The sequence below is a fragment of the Lottia gigantea genome (assembly GCF_000327385.1).
Source record: "Lottia gigantea unplaced genomic scaffold LOTGIsca_4, whole genome shotgun sequence".
Taxonomy (NCBI): Eukaryota; Metazoa; Mollusca; class Gastropoda; family Lottiidae; genus Lottia; species Lottia gigantea.
In genome coordinates this window covers 1,164,014-1,179,155 of record NW_008709379.1, presented here as the reverse complement: position 1 = coordinate 1,179,155, position 15,142 = coordinate 1,164,014, and the positions used below count along the sequence as shown (strand labels likewise).

The 15,142-nt window shown below is 34.5% G+C and overlaps 1 protein-coding gene across 1 annotated transcript; it reads left to right on the top strand.

The window, feature by feature from the left end:
* Positions 1–13,654: 13,654 nt before the first annotated feature.
* Positions 13,655–14,866, top strand: LOTGIDRAFT_153627 (hypothetical protein; the record flags this gene model as incomplete). Its single annotated transcript, XM_009059652.1, has 1 exon — positions 13,655–14,866. The coding sequence occupies one exon, from the start codon at positions 13,655–13,657 to the stop codon at positions 14,864–14,866; it is 1,212 nt and encodes a 403-aa protein (XP_009057900.1).
* Between the last annotated feature and the right edge of the window lie 276 nt (positions 14,867–15,142).

Genomic DNA, 15,142 nt, shown 5'->3' with positions numbered 1-15,142 from the left:
ATAACTAGAAATGGTTACCTTTTAAAACTTGGTCACATACCTTAAGTTTGTTTTCTTGTTTTTGGAACTCTGCGACTGGTTTCATTATGACCCTGGATAGCAAAACTGAAATGTGCAGCCTACCTTTTGGTGAAAAAAATTAAATCTGGATTGTTGACCGTTAAGATTATACTTAAAATGATATTTTACGTGTTTTTCAATGAATTGTGCCGATATTCGAACCCATACTTTAAAGGGACAGCTGCGGCATATTGGTGGGTTGATTTGAGTCTTGAATATTTGTAAGTAGTCAATTCACAATTCATATAAAAATAACTCAAACTAGTCAAATTTTACTCACTATATCCATATTATGTCTTTTCTATATATCACAGAGCATCTTAAATTGACGAGTCGTCATTTCAACATTCAAGCGAGGATAATTATGGACACACTATTACTGATTGGCTTCGCTAAAAAATGCGCGTTTCTGAGACAAAAGCATGATTGGTCAAAAACTTGTGCATCTGACCCTTTAATCTGATCTTTGTCTTCAGTTAACATTACCACTACTTTGTAGCGATTTGTAGTTACTATATGACTCTTGTCTCATCAACCGCCGGATAAAACGTTTTTAGCAAAACTTTTTAAAAGGAATTGTGTAAATGAAGCTAGGCCTGTTTCCACTATTGAACAATATACATTTTGTAAATCTGATGAATCTTTACGTGTCAGCGCCCCACCCTAGCGGTCATTAGTTCAACAAGCCATGTGTAATAAATGTAGGTAATTACTGACTATTTTCGGACATTAAACAAATTTATCAGTCGAATAAACTTCGAATCGATTCCTTTAAAGAGGATTTTGCATGCTTGAACAATCTTTATCACTTTGAGCTTCAAGCTCCAGAATTGGGTACACTAATTTTATACCCCCATCTAAGGGGGAAGTAGCATTAGTTTAAAGGAGATGGTAGCATTAGTTTAAAGGAGAAGGTAGCATTAGTTTAAAAGGGCGAATGTAGCATTAGTTTAAAAGGGCGAATGTAGCATTAGTTTAAAAGGGCGAAGGTAGCATTAGTTTAAAGGAGATGGTAGTATTAGTCTAATGGAGAAAGAAGCATTAGTTTAAATGATAAGGTAGGCTAGTATTAGTCTAATGGTCTACTACATGTAAGGGTGATGACGTTAGTGCATCTAAATTTGATCAACATGGTATATCTTTAAGTGCGATGACAATGGTTTGTCAAAGTGCAATGACAATTTTGTGCGTAATTGCCAAGATCGTTGACATTAGGTCATCGGAGGACAAAACACCTAGCTTTGAAAGTCAAAATTTCTGCAATTAAGGTCAACAGAGGAATGTAGATTTGTCATTAACGACATTTATTAATGAGCTAAGTTAATGATGGAAACAACATTATATAAAATATCAATGGACACCTTTATACGGTATGATACTTGGTCTCGAGAGGGCAATAAATACAGCTATTACAACTTTTATTGTAATTAGAAAGAATGTTTTTAATACATAAATCTTGTTTTATACGTTTCCTGGTCGCAATTTATCTGGTCTTTCCTTTCTGTAAAAGTCAAGGTCCTATACATGAATATTATTTCCAGTGCGGAATCTCGGTAGTTGCAAATGTTGGAGCGGGCCAGTTACCATCATTGTTTAAACCTTATCCATAAGTGGGTTCTGATTTACTTTATCCAAATAGCTTCGTACTGGGGGGTTTATTTAAACCATTTAATTAGAAATACCCTTTCAAACGAGAGAGGTGCCAGTATTGATCTACTATGTATCCGAAAATCATTTCTATTAGCAAATACTCGGCCAAACTTCAAGATCAGATTATTTAAGAACTAACTCTAGGCGATGTCAAATGACGTAATGAGAACAGAAAACTTTGGTATCATGGTGAAAAATGACGTCAGAAGTCACTCTAACCGATTGAGCTACAGCCTCCTCTGTCAACGATGAAATCTCCCACCAATTTAGACTATGCTCTGGGGACCGGGTCCATTTATAATATTTGCTCTTGTTATTGTTATTACCATTAGTGTTATTTAAATATTTCATGATCAAATATAGATATTTACGTTGACAACTTGAGCAAATGCATTTGAATCTGTGTCAAACAGTGCGATATTAGTTTAAAGTGGTATATTTTATTGACTAATGCAAAAATCACATGGAAGAATTCTAGTTTTAAAAAAGGAATAGAAAATAAAGAGATCAAGCAGGAGAATAATCCAAATCGGTCTCTTAAAGACAGTTGTCTCTTGGGTCTGGACGAGTACTGGATCAGAATCAACAAAAGTCTTAGTTTGTCATGATTGATTAAAAAAAAAAACAGATTGTATTTGAGTCAGGGCTACCTATTGTTGTATTTTGATCTAACTAACTATTTATAAATGGATATTCAACAATAACTACTAACAAATATCCATTTAATGTATTAATCAAACCCTTCAATCCATAAATCTTTTTGGTGGAATAAACAGAACACAATATACTCCGAGAGGGATGACGAGTAGATAAAACCAGTGGAGGGGTAGCACCAGGTGTGCTGTAAGGGTTAGCATTTCCTGCCTTGCTAGCGACATCCACCACAGTTTAGTGGAACTCAATTCAACAAAGTTCAATATATTAAAAGGTTGAAGATTGACCTCTGAGACAATATTTTTCACCAGCAAAGTCATCGGCTTATTGGTATAGGGTTTTATAAGAGATACTCTTTTATAGAAGCACTGGCCTAGTCACATGTCTCTCTTTCCCATGCACAATGATTGTGAAGTAATTTGAAAATGGGAAGAGAATAAAAACGGGACCAGCCTACATTATGTGAAATTGCTTCAATACTTTCACGTTATATTCCGTTTATGAAAAGTGGTCTGTTCAAAGTTTAAGCCACTCTGCCAAATATCTTACATGGAGCTGTGTGGTCAGATTGTGGCCCCTCTTATCAGTGCAGTAAATGCGTCATGGCGTTTCCCCTTGATATTAGACGAATGTGGTGCAGAAATGTCGGACATGAAACTTCTTTCCATTTGTAATTTTGTAATTTTGCGACAAATAATATTTTTATTGATCTTCCACTAATTGAATACAAATACAGTTGTCTACACCCATAGTCCAGGTGCCGCCTCACTCTAGCCTAATAAGGTATAGAATCCATTCCATATCTCGGAATACACAAACATAGATTTACATGTAAAAGCTTGACATTACCGGAATGTTTCCAGTGTTTAGACACGTTTCAGCGATAAATATAATGGTAATTGATATCCCAGTAATTGAATACAAATACATATTTTAAAGGTAATATCAGATTGTATACTGATAATAATATAACAATATAATTATGAATAAATACATTTATTGTGCGATTTGAAAGGACCGGGTGTAAATCGAACTCGAGTTTAAAATGTGACGTTCGATTCTTCTATATAATGCGTGTCTGTTAATCAGAAGATACAATAGAAATTGTAAAAGATACCCGCCGAACACGTAGTTTCAATATTTATTTTGACAAATTGAGGTCAGTTACCTCAGGTATGATTATCGAAGTGGATCAATAAAGTCTAATGGATCATTAATAGGATTGTCTGGTCCCAAGGGTCGAGATGATGAACAAGTATATAGTTTTCAGACAAAACAGTAGATATAGAAATGTTGAGAATTATATTGATGCCGTTTACTAATAGGACGTAGTATTCCATGCCGTGATTGTCATAATAAGGCATTGTCAGCACCATTACCATCGGCGACATCGGTAAGATTATCGTCGTCATTTCATCATCAACATCATGGTCGTCATTTTATCACCAACATCATTGTCATCATTTTATCATCAATATCATTGTCATCATTTTATCGCCAACATCATTGTCGTCATTTTATTATTAACACCATTGTCGTCATTTTATCGCCAACATCATTGTTGTCATTTTATTACCAACATCATTGTCGTCATTTTATCATTAACATCATTGTCATCATTTTATTACCAACATCATTGTTGTCATTTTATCATCAACATCATTGTCGTCATTTTATCATCAACATCATTGTCGTCATTTTATTACCAACATCATTGTTGTCATTTTATCATCAACATCATTGTCGTCATTTTATCATCAACATCATTGTCGTCATTTCATCATCAACATCATTGTCATCATTTTATTATTCACATCATTGTCATAATTTTATCATTAACACCATTGTCGTCATTTTATTACCAACATCGTTGTCGTCATTTTATCATCAACATCATTGTCGTCATTTCATCATCAACATCATTGTCATCATTTTATTATTCACATCATTGTCATAATTTTATCATTAACACCATTGTCGTCATTTTATTACCAACATCGTTGTCGTCATTTTATCATTAACATCATTGTCGTCATTTTATCATCAACATCATTGTCGTCATTTTATCATCAACATCATTGTCGTCATTTTATCATCAACATCATTGTTGTCATTTTATCATCAACATCATTGTCGTCATTTTATCATCAACATCATTGTCGTCATTTTATCATCAACATCATTGTCGTCATTTTATCATCAACATCATTATCGTCATTTTATCATCAACATCATTGTCGTCATTTTATCATCAACATCATTGTTGTCATTTTATCATTAACATCATTGTCGTCATTTTATCATCAACATCATTATCGTCATTTCATCATCAACATCATTTTCATCAGTTTATTATTCACATCATTGTCGTCATTTTATCATCAACATCATTGTTGTCATTTTATCATCAATATCATTGTCATCATTTTATCGCCAACATCATTGTCGTCATTTTATTATTAACATCATTGTCGTCATTTTATCATCAACATCATTGTTGTCATTTTATCATCAACATCATTGTCGTCATTTTATCATTAACATCATTGTCGTCATTTTATTACCAACATCATTGTCGTCATTTTATCATCAATATCATTGTCGTCATTTTATTATTAACACCATTGTCGTCATTTTATCATCAACATCATTGTCGTCATTTTATCGCCAACATCATTGTCGTCATTTTATTACCAACATCATGGTCGTCATTTTATCATCAACATCATTGTCGTCATTTTATCATCAACATCATTGTTGTCATTTTATCATCAACATCATTGTCGTCATTTTATCATCAACATCATTATCGTCATTTTATCATCAACATCATTATCGTCATTTTATCATCAACATCATTGTTGTCATTTTATCATCAACATCATTGTCGTCATTTTATCATCAACATCATTATCGTTATTTTATCATCAACATCATTGTCGTCATTTTATTACCAACATCATTGTCGTCATTTCATCATCATCATCATTTTCATCATTTTATTATTCACATCATTGTCGTCATTCGTGTCCAATATTAAATGCCACAAAAAACTTTGAGGCGAGGATAATATAATATTAAGTTTTAATTTCCAATGAATTATTAAAAAAGAAACCTCAAAACTAATTCGACGAATCTTATACGAATCTGACATCGGAATGTTTACGTAAAAACAAAAATACTATTTGATTATACTTGTTGTGTTCTGTGAAGAGGATGATCATGCCATGGAAATGTAGGTCACCACCCACCGGCATAAGAGTTATGATTATTGAAGGTTGTAATGTTTCGTGATGTTAAAGGCTTATCCCATTTTAGCTTAACAAGCTAGGTCTCGTCAGGTATCTATTAGGTGTTAATTACTGACAGTAGGTTTGACATTATTTAGTCAGTTTACTAATCACCATTATCACCATAATCAATTCCATATTATCACCATCTTAATGCATCAATTCCAAATTATCACCATTATCAATTCCACATCACCATCATCATGCATCAATTCAACATCATCACCATCTTCATGCATCAATCCCAAATTATCACCATTATCAATTCTACAACATCACCATCATCATGCAACAATCCCAAATTATCACCATTATCAATTCCACATCATCACCATCATCATGCATCATTTCCAAATTATCACCATTATCAATTCCACATCACCATCATCATGCATCAATTCCAAATTATCACCATTATCAATTCCACATCACCATCATCATGCATCAATTCAACATCATCACCATCTTCATGCATCAATCCCAAATTATCACCATTATCAATTCCACATCATCACCATCATCATGCATCAATTCCACACTATCACCATCATCATGGATCGATCCCAAATTATCACCATTATCAATTCCACACTATCACCATCATCATGGATCGATCCCAAATTATCACTATCACCATCATCATGGGTCGATCCTAAATTATCACCATTATCAATTCCACACTATCACCATCTTCATGCATCAATCCCAAATTATCACTATCACCATCATCATGCATCAATCCCAAATTATCACCATTATCAATTCCACATCATCACCATCTTCATGCATCAATTCCAGATTATCACCATTATCAATTCCACATCATCACCATCATCATGCATCAATCCCAAATTATCACCATTATCAATTCTACAACATCACCATCATCATGCATCAATTCCACATTATCACCATCTTCATGCATCAATCCCAAATTATCACCATAATTATCAATTCCACATCATCACCGTCATCATGCATCAATTCCAGATTATCACCATTATCAATTCAACATCATCACCATCTTCATGCATCAATTCCAGATTATCACCATTATCAATTCCACAACATCACCATCATCATGCAGCAATTCCAGATTATCACCATTATCAATTCCACAACATCACCATCATCATGCAGCAATTCCAGATTATCGCCATTATCAATTCCACAACATCACCATCATCATGCAGCAATTCCAGATTATCACCATTATCAATTCCACATCATCACCATCTTCATGCATCAATCCCAAATTATCACCAAAGTCATTTTATAGTTGGCAATTTAATCAATTAAAAGGAAAAATTCAATTAATTAGTTCTTGACAAGACAGAATTTTATCAATTTTATAACTGTAATTACTATTTTTGAAGAAAACTAAGGAGGTTAGCATGTATTTATACACTAGAAATCTATCTCACTCTATAATATATCATATATAGGCCAAGGATCTGTCAATAGTTCACCTAATTATAAACAGTGTCATACAGTAATTTTTCAACTAATTTCAATTTCACGCATATGATTAACAGTTATTATGTAATTAGACATAAAAAATCGTTTAAAAAAGATTGGTCAAGAAATAACTTGCTGACTAAGAATTATATTATTAGATCACGCACTTTTATTACAGGAAATAACATATGATATAGATGAACTAAAATTTTGCCAGGACTATTAGCCTATTCTTTTTCGATTCCAACTCTCAACAGATTTTGACATAGCTCGAAGCAAATAGGAACACCCGAACGGCTAGAATGTCAGCCCCTCAGACCCGCAGCAGTGATTAATTAATCATTTAATCACCACATACGTATACCGATAAAGTAATTGTTATCTATAGTCACTATCCAATCATTATATCACTTTCGGACTGAAATCAAAATAGCAAATGAAGTTCAGGATAATAATAATGACAGGATTAGAACCCCCTCATTATTGAAACTGATCAAGAAAATTCCTTAAAATATGTAAGATAGCTTGCCAGGTAATATACGCCCACTGGTAGCTTTGATTTTAGATAAAAACATTTGGCAGTACAGTAACAATTACCAGTATGAAATATTCAACCTTCAGACATACATTTCTTTTGAACTTTTTGAGGCGATACTGAATAACATTATCAAAATCTGTCAAGAATTGTGCCTTCTAGATTGTTAACCAGCTAAAAATTGAATGCGTTTTCAAGAACAAGGGCAATAACTCATACTAAATATTTTTCGAATTTTCGAAAATAACAAACAAAAAATCTTGATGATAATTTAATTTAATTTCTAATTTGTCAATATTGATGGATTTGGCTATGAAATATAAGTATTAGAATTGTTTTTCTCTGTATTATTAGAAAAATGTGAATATCCATCATTGAGAGCTGTAGCTCTGGTATATTGTCAATATTCAAAATGTTTACCAACCTTGAATATGACAAAAGATTATCATTTATAAAAAAAATGCCAATATCAAGAAAGGGCTGAAGTATCATTTAGAAATCAATTTTTTTAAATTTTCAATTTAAATGAACCTACCAAATGATAAGCGATGTTGACAGAAGCATTTATATGCTTTGTTTTGGGTTGATGGGCTCTATCCCAATTCTGGAAAAATTGATGCTTGGGTAAATTAACTTTTGTTGTAATATAGTGAATATAAGTAAAATAGTCAGTATATGATTATATGCTTAACTGGTCACAACTTGTATACACACATTTAAAAACAAGGTAAATTGGTACTTAATACTTAGTTTACAAGGTCTGGTGGTCACAGTTTTATAGCCACAATGTAAATAGGTCACAATAGTATAGCCACAATGTAAATAGGTCACAGTAGTATGGTCACACGTAAATTGGTCACAGTAATATAGCCACAATGTAAATAGGTCACAGTAATATAGCCACAATATGAATAGGTCACAGTAGTATGGTAACAAGATAAATAGGTCACAGTAGTATGGTCACAAGGTAAATAGGTCACAGTAGTATAGCCACAATGTAAATAGGTCACAATAGTATGGTCAAACGTAAATTGGTCACAGTAATATAGCCACAATGTAAATAGGTCACAGTAGTATGGTCACAAGGTCAATTGGTCACAGCAATATAGCCACAAGATGAATAGGTCACAATAGTATGGTCACAAGGTAAATTGGTCACAGTAGTATTGTCACAAGGTAAATAGGTCACAGTAGTATGGTCACAAGGTAAATTGGTCACAGTTATATGACCACAAGGTAAATTGACCATAGTAATATAGCCACAAAGTAAATAGGTCACAATAGTATGGTCACAAGATAAATTGGTCACAGTAATATAGCCACAATGTAAATAGGTCCCAGTAGTATGGTCACAAGGTCAATTGGTCACAGCAATATAGTCACAAGATAAATAGGTCACAATAGTATGGTCACAAGGTAAATTGGTCACAGTAATATGGTCACAAGGTAAATAGGTCACAGTAGTATGGTCACAAGGTAAATAGGTCACAGTAGTATAGTCACAATATAAATAGGCCACAGTAGTACGGTCACACGTAAATTGGTCACAGTTATATAGCCACAATGTAAATAGGTCACAGTAGTATGGTCACAAGGTAAATTGGTCACAGTTATATGGCCACAAGGTAAATTGACCATAGTAATATAGCCACAAAGTAAATAGGTCACAATAGTATGGTCACAAGATAAATTGGTCATAGTAGTATGGTCACAAGGTAAATACTTCACAGTAGTATGGGCACAAGGTAAATTGGTCACAGTAATATGACCACAAGGTAAATAGGTCACAGTAGTATGGTCACAAGGTAAATAGGTCACAGTAGTATGGTCGCAAGGTAAATATGTCACAGTAGTATGGCCACAAGGTAAATAGGTCACAGTAATATGGTCACAACGTAAATAGGTCACAGTAGTATGGTCACAAGGTAAATTGGTCACAGTAATATGATCACAAGGTAAATAGGTCACAGTAGTATAGTCACAAGGTAAATTGGTCACAGTAGTATGGCCACAAGGAAAATTGGTCACAGTAATATGGCCACAAGGTAAATAGGCCACAGTAATATGGTCACAAAGTCAATTGGTCACAGTACTTAGCTCACAAGGTCAATTCGTCACAAGGTCAATAGGTCCTATTTCCTTCAACTGAATTTAGGGATTGTAAAAAAGTTTTCTGGTTTCTTTATGGGTATCGAGTAACAATTTCCAGCCATACGTCTGTTTTATGCCGTAGCTATTACAAAGATTTATTATTTGTAGCTTTGCGATATTGATGCCACATGCGGTTTTTACAATTGCAGGAACTACAAACTTGTGATGAAAATTGGAATGGCTCAAATCGATGCTATTAGTATTCCCTATTTCCCAATTTACCTTTTGACCAAATTACCACCCTAAGATCAAATTACTGTGACCAATAAACCTTGTGACCAAATTACTAGGACCACCTACTTTGTGTCCACAAAACCCTGTGAAATTATAAACTCTGGCCTATTTTTGCCTCTGAGCGTCTATCAACAACTATCAGTTATCAACTGAAATAAAAAATATAGATTTCACCTTCTTATATATTTTTTAAGTTCTTAGAGAAATATTTTTCTGAATGTTCATTCATAATGAAAGGCTTTTAAGAACCATTTCAAGTATTATCTATAATAACGATACTATTGATTCTAAACAAGTTCATCGAGTAATCAACACATTGGGCGTACGTGATGCGATATAGATCAGGATTGTAATATTCTGTCTCATAGCCAATGTAAAGAATAATTTCAGGCCTTGATCTGAAACTTGTTAATTGGCAAATAACCGCTGATGCAACACTTAGACCAGGTCGACTAGTGAAGAATAGGGGAGGGACAGGCCCGTAGCTAGAGGGTACGATGAGAGACAACCGAACAATTCCATTACACCATACACCTTTACCCCTCCGAAGAAATAAGTCTAGTGAGCTTGTAGGAGGGACTGAAGTTTGTTTATATACTTAAAGAAACCCGGAATTTGGGGATTTGGGTTATGAATATATGGAAATAGTTCTAGAAATGTAAGAAAGTCGCATAATTCGTGCAAAAATACCCGAAAATAAGACTTTACTTTCTTTTTCTATGTATGACAGAGTCTCGAGAAAAGACGAGTCTCTTTCTTCCAAAACGCAGATATAATAATTCTGAACACAGGGATTTAAATGCTCAAATTTCAACTGAGCTGTGAACACTCTTACTGATAAGCTTCGCTCAAATTTTCCCGTTTCTGAGACTAAGGTATGATCGTTAAAATAAAGGCGAGTCTGCTTCTTTAAGCTTGATTAGTCAGTTGAGAAAAATTATGGGCGACTTTTAGAAGTTTTGAAATTGATTTTTGAAATTGATTTTTCCATTCAAGTTTTCGGGCACTATTGAAAATGACCGTTGTAGTGCATGATATTTTATCCACTTAATATACTATATTGATAATCCTGTCCTACCAACAATTATGACAGGCTTCGGGCTGAGCTTTGCAAAGATAGGTTTGTCGCGTCCGATCAGAACTACCATAGTTTATTGGACTATTGGACACACTGCGACTGTGGGTGTATCAACTTGACTGCTCTGTGGAAAAATGTAATGAAATAGAGTTCTACATACTACTTTTCTGCTGCTGGTTGGGCTAATGAAGACCAGCTCATCATGCTTGTAGCACCGTGGGTCCCCGATTAACGTCCCATCCGAACGACAAGGCGTCCGTGATGGAATCAAATGAAATTCGGTATGTGTATAAAAAAAAAACGAAGACCAAGTTCGAATTTGAGCAATTTTCGACCGTTAGAAGCAGAGTTATTGCCCTTGTCCCAAAATCTTTACCACCCGCATGCCGTAGTGGGCGTATATGGCTGTGGTCCACTATCTAATTTTTCTTTTTTCGAATTATTGAGCACATCGAATACGAGAATTTTAAGAGATATCTGAGGTTTGTCGCCGACTGGAGTCTTGTTGAGAGTTTCAGCGAACGGTTGCGGGCACACAAGGAGACAATATATAAGTCGGTCGTCTTGCACTAGGTTGATAATCAAGTGCGGATCATGTAATTAAACGGAAAAATAAATCTGATTTGAATGATGACGCTCTGTCTTGAAGACGATAAATAATCGGCTACAAGTATCAAACTGGTTTGATATTAACAATCCTGTCTTCAACGCGATAATCTTGTTGTGGAGGCTCGGGCGCATGTGAGAATTTACTAGCAATGCGAGTCGGCGACAAAAATCGTGTGTACTTAGATGCTGCTAATGTCGTTATTCGATCTTTCTTTCTTTACAAGTTACGATCTAGCATTTATTACACATTCACTGTAAAAAAAGGGATAGAGAAAACTACACAGAAGAGTATGATACCTAGGTTAGTTATGTTTGAAATCATTCTAGGGAAATATTTTGGTTAATTGGGACGGTGTTTTTTTATTTTGTATTTTGCAAATATATAAGCAGATTAATTTAGAAAGTTATCAAGCTTTTCTAAAAATATTATCAATTTCGATATTTTTCCAAATCGTTTACGTTATATAGATAAATTCTTTCTGAATTCTCTGTGGGGGAAATTTAATTGGTATACGTTTGATAACGTCATTTTGTGTTACTAAATGGAGGAATCTAAACATTGACAATAATGATCGTGTTAATTAATTTATGACTCGTTTTGCACTTGAGAAGATTCTTTGACCAAAGCTTCAACTTATTTACAGTCAATACAATAATATATTATTAGGGCCCACATAGTTTCCGGGATGACGCAGCATTTGTCGTTCAAATATTTCTGTAGATTGTGACGTCATCAAGTTTAGTCTGTGTTCGCTCGGTAATTTATAGAACTCATTTATTGAACTAATGATTACGCGGTATTTCTCGCTTAAGTTTTTATTTACTGTCGGTATATCATAGATTTTCATTACGAGTCTGGATTTGTCGGGTAAACTAGATGATTGACGTCGAGGAAAGTGTTTTCATTTTCATACCAATAGAGGTTCAAATTTTATTTTAACCAAAGTTACCATTCTTCATATAGAGGAGACGTGAGTGAAATTTCATTTATCAATGGACATAAAATTTTGGAAACCGGACAGATGAAATTGTTAACTTGTTTCTCTTTTTGTGATTACAGAAAGTTGTCCTGAATGGTAGTGATCAGCATCGTAAAGTGTTAACAGCCATACTGTGGTGTGCTGGGTGTAGTAAGGATGGAGATGACTATGTGGTTCTAATTGTACATAGTAATCAGGAAGAGTAAAAAGGAATTATAAGGTAATGAGGAATATCCAATATTAGATATAGAAATAGGAAAATAAAAGCTCCCGTACCTACGGATAAAGTGAACATTATGTAATATCAAAGGCAATGGTCAACTAAAAAGAAGGCGAGAGTACAACAGTACGACCCGTATCTCGAAAGAACATACCTGACTATTTGATTATGAATGTGTTAACTATACAATCGCGAATAACATCTGTTGTACAACAGATTTAAATGATGTCTGGCGTTTCTATAAACAAACAAACACATAACAGTTAACCACTATCTGGATTTCAACAAGGAGTTACTTGAAGTAAGAGAAGAATTTTTTGAAGCTGACAATACAACAGTGAACCACTCTGTAAAACATAACCAAGAAGAGGTTAGTGATGTCTGATGTTTCCGTAAACAGACAATAATATACCAGTGAACCACTTGTTAGAATACAACTCAATGTTAAGTGATGTTTTGTGTTTCTATTCTAGTGAAACTGTGAATCACTCTCGTATTAAATGATTCTTGACGTTTCTTTAACCAGACAAGAAAACAACAGTGGATCACCGTAACCTAACGCTATAGAGCTAAGTTTGTTTTGAATTCTATAAGCGGAAAGAAGCACAACAGTTAAACTGTTTTGATCTAGATGACGTTTCACTTACAATAGTACAATATTAGGAATGGTTAGAAAATAACATCATTCGGTTAAATCCCAAGTTAGGAAATGTCTGGTGTATTCGAAAATTGAGTATGGTACCATCTGAGGGTGGGAATCTACCGATTTGGTGTAGTGTTATAGCGATGATGATTATCGTATTTACTGTAGTGTTTGGATTTATTATCAATATTCTATTAATCACAGTGATCTTGCGGAAAAAACACCTGAAAACGTACATGAACGTGTATTTCATTAATCTATCCGTCAGCGATTTGATAATTTGTTGTGTGACTTTACTAATTCGTTCGGGAATGTTTATTAACGGCGATAACTTCCCGGAATCCGTTTACAGAGTGGATTTATTCTTACAAACGTTAACTGACGTAGTCCGAATGTTTCTGTTAGTCGGTGTCAGCTTTGAGCGTCATCAAGCAATAGCCGCACCTTTTAAAAAAGGGAATAGTGGACGTCATCGGACTATAGCTGGTTGCGTCTGCTCGTGGGTTGTTGCTGTCATATTAGCAATAGTGTGTGCCATCCTTTATGAAAATAGTTTAACCTTTGTGTTCACTGGGAAATCTATCATGAACAGTGAAGAGACCGAAATGTATTTCATTTTACCAATAACCTTCATCTGCCTTACGATCATCACCGTATGTTATTTAGCCATGTTGCGGCATCTGTACCATCACGGTAAGAAGATGACCACAATGCGAAAGAAAACCGCACAAGTGACTCCCGAGGTAACAGTTCAAATCCGTTCAGAAATTGAAACGGTATCACACGCAGTAGACGCTAAGATACTTACAAACGCTGCAGCAATAACGCAAACGGAAAAGTCCCAAGTGTTACTACAACCTCAATCCAACATTCCAAACATGCCAGCACAAAATGAGCAGAAAGTTGTGAAAAATGTTGCCATACACGACATGGACGGTACTGTACATAAGGAAGACGTAATCGTAGAAAACAAAAGCAAAGAGATAGTCGGGGCTGTTTGTGTATATAATCCGAAAAATCGCGTTCAGGGAAAACGGCGTGTTGAAATGCGTGCAGCAAAACGTATAGCAATATTAATGGGTATATTCTTACTATTATGGCTACCGTTTCCAATTGATAGTATTATATGCAAATTGATAACAGATTTACATACTGGATGTCGGAGTTCCCTTGCATTACTGAGCAGCATCAGTAGCCTTACCGCCATTACCAATCCTCTTTTATATATGCTGACCAACAAACAACTGAAAGTGGATGCCAAACCTTTAGTGGAAAATTTAATGAAATGTAGACGCAAGAAATAGAGATATAATTTTACGCATTTTTAATATTTTATGAGTTATTTTATACAATTTTAATGATGGGTTCCCTTATATGGCAGAATTCCAATGAGTGACCGATCAAGAAAGGTCAAAAAGTATTTATTTTTGTTTATCCACTATCCAGACTGTACAAACATTGACATTTCTGATTGGTTAAAACTCTTAACTAGAGCCACACGTGGCACAGAGTGGGACTTTGCAAATGTAGCAAATTGCAAAAGACTCTGAAAAAATCAACCTTCTATCACGCGCAAGAGC